The 6514-nt window shown below is 45.7% G+C and overlaps 1 protein-coding gene across 1 annotated transcript; it reads left to right on the top strand.

Annotated features, from left to right (window-relative positions):
• The first annotated feature begins 4066 nt into the window (after nucleotides 1-4066).
• On the top strand, nucleotides 4067-4994 carry LOC118160330 (tetraspanin-7-like). The gene has a single exon (XM_035314931.1). It carries the CDS (start codon nucleotides 4183-4185, stop codon nucleotides 4897-4899), a length of 717 nt encoding a protein of 238 aa, XP_035170822.1. The 5' UTR covers nucleotides 4067-4182; the 3' UTR covers nucleotides 4900-4994.
• Nucleotides 4995-6514: the final 1520 nt, after the last annotated feature.

The raw sequence follows: 6514 nt of genomic DNA, 5'->3' as shown, positions 1-6514 counted from the left end.
CACAGCTAGGAAAATGAAACACCATCCAAACCCAGACTGCAACTGTGAGAGGAGTTTTCAGCATCTAAGATCAGGAATTGATACTTTCATCCCTTTTTTGAATTAAGCTCAAAGTAGCAGCTGCCCATGTAATTTCTAATCTAATTTCAAATCTAATTTTCCTATGAGCAATCTTCAGTACTCAAAGGAAATTTATACTTTCATCTTTAGAACAGTTCTAATTCTCTCTCCTAAGGTGGGGGATCAAGAAGAAAACTACAGAGAACATGATTAGAGAAGTGCTGGGATAAACAAGAATATTATTTTTGTGGAGAAAATACAGTTGTCTTGAAATATGTAAATCTGCAGTTCAGTTCAAGCAGGATATCTTCAGATCTTTTCATGTTTTATAAAACTTGAGACAGTCCTGAAAAAGGGAACACATTTTCCACAAAAATTCTGATTTTCAGATGAGAATTCTCAAACACCAAAAGAAGTATTTTATGATTAACTGTAAACTGATACTGCTTTTTATTTTTATTTTTTTTCCTTCCTTTTTGAAGCTACTCCCTCTTCATGTACTGTTATGGTAGAAGTCCTAAGTACCTAATCTTGCAGTAAAAAAGAGAATCTCTGCTTTAAGCAGACTGCTTTTCTGTGCCAAGAAGTATTGCGAAGCACTGCCTAATTAGATCTCTGCTATCACCCACATATCCTTCAGACTCGCTGTTTGGCAGGTTTCTTCCTGCCACTACATACCAGTTTTCTCTAAGATATGCTAGTTTGCAGTTTCCAAGGTCAATCTCACCACACTTGCTGCCCATGTTTGTAACCACTCTTTGATAACTGGTGTTGCTGCTCTCACTGGTGGGTTAGGCACCTCTGAGTCCTCTCTTACAGAATTTCCAAGACACTTTGCATTCCAAGATGACATGTAAAGGAATATCACTTCACTTTCATCAAACTGTCAGTCCATATATCACATGCAGTATCATGAACATTTGTTCACTAGTATGATTTCATGAGATTCTGTAACAGTTTTCTTCCTAAGATGCCAACATATTTTATGATTCTGCCAATATCTGAAAAATCAAGCCATTCTCGTATGGTTATTTTTATACAGTGAAGGTGTTTCATCATATACAGTTTCACATACGCTCAGGGAGACCAGTCCTGCTTCCTTTACCAAACAGTCCCAGTGGCACAGCTTATGAGAATGGGCAGAATTTGGCCTCGTTGACCCATTTAACCCTGGTTTAAAAAAAGCACAAGTGTTGATACCATCTGACAACTTTTAATCTGGAATACTTAACTGAATTCTGGAGGAAGTTCAGCACCTAACTGACAGTGAAACTAATAGTCATAATTTATTAAATATTTCATAATAGTACTAATAGATGACAAAACTTCTTTAAGGATATGTTTTTAGATTTCCATTTTCTTTGCAACACCCTCCATCTCTGACACATGCCAGAGGAGCCTGGGTGGTGACAGATCTGCTCACATGCCCTGTATGCTCCCACCTGCTCCTCCCTGGCATAATACACCCTCAGATATCTGTGAAATCCCGTGCTGTCTAGCTGCCTTAACTGTAAGGAAAATTAATAACAGAAAACACTTTATCTACATTCCTTAAAGTGGATCCCAAATCTTCAATTCTGAGAAATATTCAAAGAGAGAATTCATTGGTTTGCCCTGTTGAAAGGGGCTGTAGCCCCTCATTAGGATTGTCTAATGTAGCAGGCGTAGCCCTTCTATGGGTTTCAGCTGTCTGCAGTCCAAGACCTAGTTCTGACAGCACCACCTCTGATAAATGTCTGAAAAAAATCACTAAGTTGTGAGAAAGAACTGTGAGAAAGTACACAGAGCTGTGCAAGATAAGAAAGGCCACACTGCAGCGGGTAATGTTGAGATGTGGATAGCTAGCAGTTCAAGGATTCAAAACGAAAAACACTGATATAAAACGGTGTAAAATCCTGAAAGAAAAAACAGGTGGTTGGAAGATGGCAGCTCAGCAATGATCAACCCATTCCAAGGACAGCAAGGACTTTTCTCTGCATGACTGACAACTGCCTGGCCAACAGAGATTTACTGCTTCAGAGGAAACATTGCTTTATGAAATGTCACCTTCAGAGCCTCCCAAAACCATATGTTCACTTAGGTGCAAAACTATAAAAACCATCACCTTTTAGCTATAGGTTATCAAGTGCCAGACTGACAAACCTCTAGTTTGTCTTTGCCATTTGAGCTTTTATTCTTCACTGAGGATATTAGCCACATGATTTAGTGTTAAACTTGCTAATATAATGCAATGTACTGTGGAACACTTCTAGAGTATGGAGTCATCATTCTTGAATCACCTTGACATAAAGATCTGGGAGTCTCTTGAGAAGATCTGAGAATCAAAGGAAGTAGCGCAGAGTTGGTCTGTCAAAAACTGATGAAAAACTCATTCTTGTAAAAAATAAAAATAAAAAAAAAATCAAGAGGAGAATCTGTAAAATGAAGGAATTAAAACATACTTGCTACTTCAATTATTCACGCCTCTAACAGATTATGTCTCAGTGATGATTATACTATATCAGTGCCTTGACAACTATGATTTTCTGAATGTATATTAAATGAGTGTGTTAAACTGATTTAAAAGGCACCTCCTTTCTTCCCATGATTCTGTAACAGAAGGAAGCCAACAAAATGTTTTTCTCAAACTTCCACACAAAGATTACCATTGGAACACAAACCTAAGATTTCAGTAGTAAAGGAGTTTGATAAAGATGTGAGCAACAGGGTAGTCTGACCTAACTTTTTGGTGTGTCTATGGAATATACAAGCTAAAATCTCCAAGTTTTATTTTACTACAAACTATAGCAGTGGAAATTGAAAGGATTGTCTCAGGATGAGGCATTATAGAAAAAATAAAAAGAGACTGACAGTTTGAAGTGCACAGAAATCTAGTAAGCTGCATAGGTTTAAAGATCTTTCACCAACTTACAAAACTGTAGTAATATATATTTTATTAAAAATGTTTAAAAACATTTTAACAAAAGCAATACAAACATTTAATAGAAGTCTGGTAGTGTTGCAGTAAATAACAGAATTAATTTATTGAGCTGCTGAAGACATACAAAGGTCAACTGTTTGTCTTGCAATGCCTTTGAGTCATTTCTGTTTTCAGATGGAGATGGTATGAAACCTTTGAAATCTTAAACAGAAGAGTACTACACACCCCTTGTGGTGGTGTTGAGAAATGCTAAATATAAATTGGTCATTTAGTATGAATTAGCTCTGGGGATGTTAATGCTATCTCTGCCTGAGATCCTGCTTCATTTACAGTTCCCTTTTCAGCTCTTGCTTACCTGGCATGTAGGAGTAGATTATCATTTGCAATGAGACTGTGCTGCAGAGGTGGTGTAAAGCGAGGTGGACTCGTACCAGACTTCATGGGCCAGTTGTTATACAGCATTTGTGGACATTCTTGTACAGCCATTTGATGCCTTCCCTACTGCTCAGTGTTATCACTGTCTAAATCAAGTGAATATTTAACAGAGTCAGGCCACCTGGAAAATAGTTTCCAGCTGGGCAAATCAGGACAGAACGAACCACTGACTGTACGGTTAGTTAACATTCAGGTACGGATTTAGTCTTGTTTCTTGAAAGCATCCTAAGTACAACAGATTGTAAAAGAAATAAACATAAAACTCTCTTTTAATAGATTTTTATGCTTCCTGTGGATTAACTGTATCTTGTTTAGGTGCTCCTCCTAATGCTCAGCCCCCCCTCAGACCCATCCTGGGCTGCAGTTTATCCAGAAAACGCTGATTTTGCCCGAGGCAGCCCAGCCCGGGCAGGGCGGCCTGAGCCCATGTCCATTCCCTTCTCCCCTCGGGTAGCGCAGTCCTTGTTTAAAACAAAAACACCTCACGGCTCCACGGGGCTGAGACCCGTCCCGAGCCGCCTCACGGGTGCGGAGAAGGGCCGTGGCCGGCTGTCCGCCCTCCGGGGCTGGCCGCGCCCACAGCCGGGGCAGTGAAAAAGGGGCCGGGGCGGAACAGAGGCACCACTCGCAGCGGATCCCCGGGCACTTTCTCCTCCCTTGTCCTTCTCTTCTTCTTTTCTCCCTGCAAGCGCCCCAGCCGGGGAGCAGCGCCCTCAGGGAGCAGCAGTGCTGACAGTCGCAGCCCCTCAGCGCCTGCCGCGGGCGCCATGACGGCGCTCAAGCTGTCCCTCATGGCCTTCAGCTTCGTCTTCTGGGCAGCCGGGCTGACCATGCTCGTCATCGGCCTCTGGGCCAAGGTGTGGCTGGGTGGCTACCTGGCGCTGTCGGCCAGTGACTACCCCAATGCCCCTGCCACCCTCTTGGCTACGGGCACCGCCGTCATTGTCTGGGGCTTCCTGGGCTGCTTCAGCGCTGCCACGGAGCACCGGGGTCTCCTGCGCACCTACGGCGCCTTCCTGAGCGCCGTGCTGGTGGCCGGACTGACCGCAGGGCTCTCGGGGCTCCTCTACCGCCAGGACGTGGCGCGGGGTTTCCAGGAAGGGCTGCGCCAAGCCCTGAACACCTATGGTGAGGACGAGGCGAAGGCGGACGCCCTGGATGCCTTGCAGCGTGCCTTTGCTTGCTGCGGTGTGGAGAGCTACCGCGACTGGCTCACGACACCCTGGGCACTCCAGCAAAATGGTTCGGTGCCCCTTAGCTGCTGCCGGGGCCGGCGGGGCTGCCAGCTGAGCCTACCCAACGTGTACGGGTTGCACCGCGATGGCTGCTTCGGCAAGGTCTCGGCCTTCGTCAGCAGCAACATGTTTTCTGTTGCCACTGCTGCCCTGGGGCTTGCGGCGCTGCAGGTGATTGGCATTGTGCTGGCCTGCCTGATGGCTGCCCGCATCCCTGCCCACCCACTGGGCATCGCCTCCCCATGCTGAGACTTCCCCCAGGTGCTGCTCCTTGTGTCCTTCAGCTCCTTTCCTTCCCTCAGATCCAGGAGACGTGGATGCACCCCACCACCTGGAAAATCTTCTCCTCATCACCTGCACTTCTGCCTGAGCCTCTTTCTCCGTGCACCATTTCTTTCTTGGAGCCTGTACATCAACACTGCAGGCATCTCCACAGCTTCCTGTCCTGGCTATGTCCCCTGTATGGCAGCAGGTCACCACTGCCCCCAGAGTCTCTGGACTTCTCCTACAGAGTGGAGAGAGGCAGCATGGACAAACGGCACCCTTTGAGGTAACATGGACAGCAAGGTCAAGGCTGACCAGTTTTCTGGGTGATGCAAACGTACTGAGGTACTGAAATAGGGGCCAGGAAGGAGGCGAGGGCCTGTGGGAGCATGAGAGACATCTCAGCATTTCATCGGGTGAGTGTTCTTCTGAGACTGGGAACTGCTGACAGCTCGATGTTGCTGGAAAACGGGACTGCACAAGTGGCATATCTGGTTTTGGGACACCAAGGCTGTGCCAGCAGGTGCCACCGAGAGCTACTCGAGGGACTGTCCAGCAGCATGCACCCCAACAGTGTTTCACTGTCTGGTGAATTCCCTGCAAAGATGTCCAGTTCTATTCATTTGCTGTGTATGGACTCAAGCTGTCCGGGTGCTTTTCCTGCAGTGGTGTTTCTGATGCCGTTCTCTATCTGGAGGTGGAGCTGTAGCTCTAAGTACTACATCCTCCTGCAGGATGTTCTTTAGCCGGGGCTTTGTGAGTTATGTCTTTGCAGGGCTGAGACCTCAAACCTGGGACCTGCTAGAGAAGAGGATGGCAAAAATTGTAGGATCTGATCAGACAAGGGGTGGCAAGAGGATGGAAGGGTGCATTTCCCTTCAGAAGTGTCTCCTGAACTTCTGCTGTTAACTTCAGGGTGAGCAGAACAGACTCACTTTTATAGTACAATTTCTAAAAAACAGCCCTCAGCCTCCTTGACAATTTTCATTTTTCAAGGGATCTGTCTGAGGCTCCTTACCTACTTTTTGAAGCAGATATAACCTATATAATCTGGAGGAAGCAGAGGACCCCAAGACTTGTGGGGTCTGGGAGTGTGCAGGACAGGCAGCAGTGTGAATTTAAATGATTTTGTTTTTCCCGATGTCTTTGTGTTTGTATTTGGAGCTTTAGGAAGAGCAAGCCCTGCACTGCAGAGGGTCCTGAACTTACAGCGCTTCACCCTTGCTTATTTCCTCTTCCTTAACACCTCAGAACTGGCCTTTTACCTGTCTCCCTGCTGGCAGCACAAAGGCATGCTGAGCACCCTTCGTCCGTAGCAAACTGGGGAGGGAGGATTTCAGAAAATAACCGGGAACCACAAAAGAACTGCAGGAGTTAACATCTTTCAGAAATATAGCTAGCAAACCTTGGAGAATGGACAAATGCCAACAAATATGAGCGGGACAGGAAAGAAGGAAAGAACAGGAAAGAACCCTTCCTTCTTCCATGATAGCCTGGGAAGGTGAAGTTCCCCAGGGGGTAAGGGCTCTCCTAGCCCTGTTTAAATCCTCACAATTTCTGTCCTTGCACCTTGTCTTTGTATTTTTGTGCTTTCCTTTTT

This window comes from Oxyura jamaicensis, chromosome 1, assembly GCF_011077185.1.
Source record: "Oxyura jamaicensis isolate SHBP4307 breed ruddy duck chromosome 1, BPBGC_Ojam_1.0, whole genome shotgun sequence".
Classification (NCBI taxonomy): domain Eukaryota; kingdom Metazoa; phylum Chordata; class Aves; order Anseriformes; family Anatidae; genus Oxyura; species Oxyura jamaicensis.
This window is presented reverse-complemented; position numbering and strand designations above follow the sequence as displayed.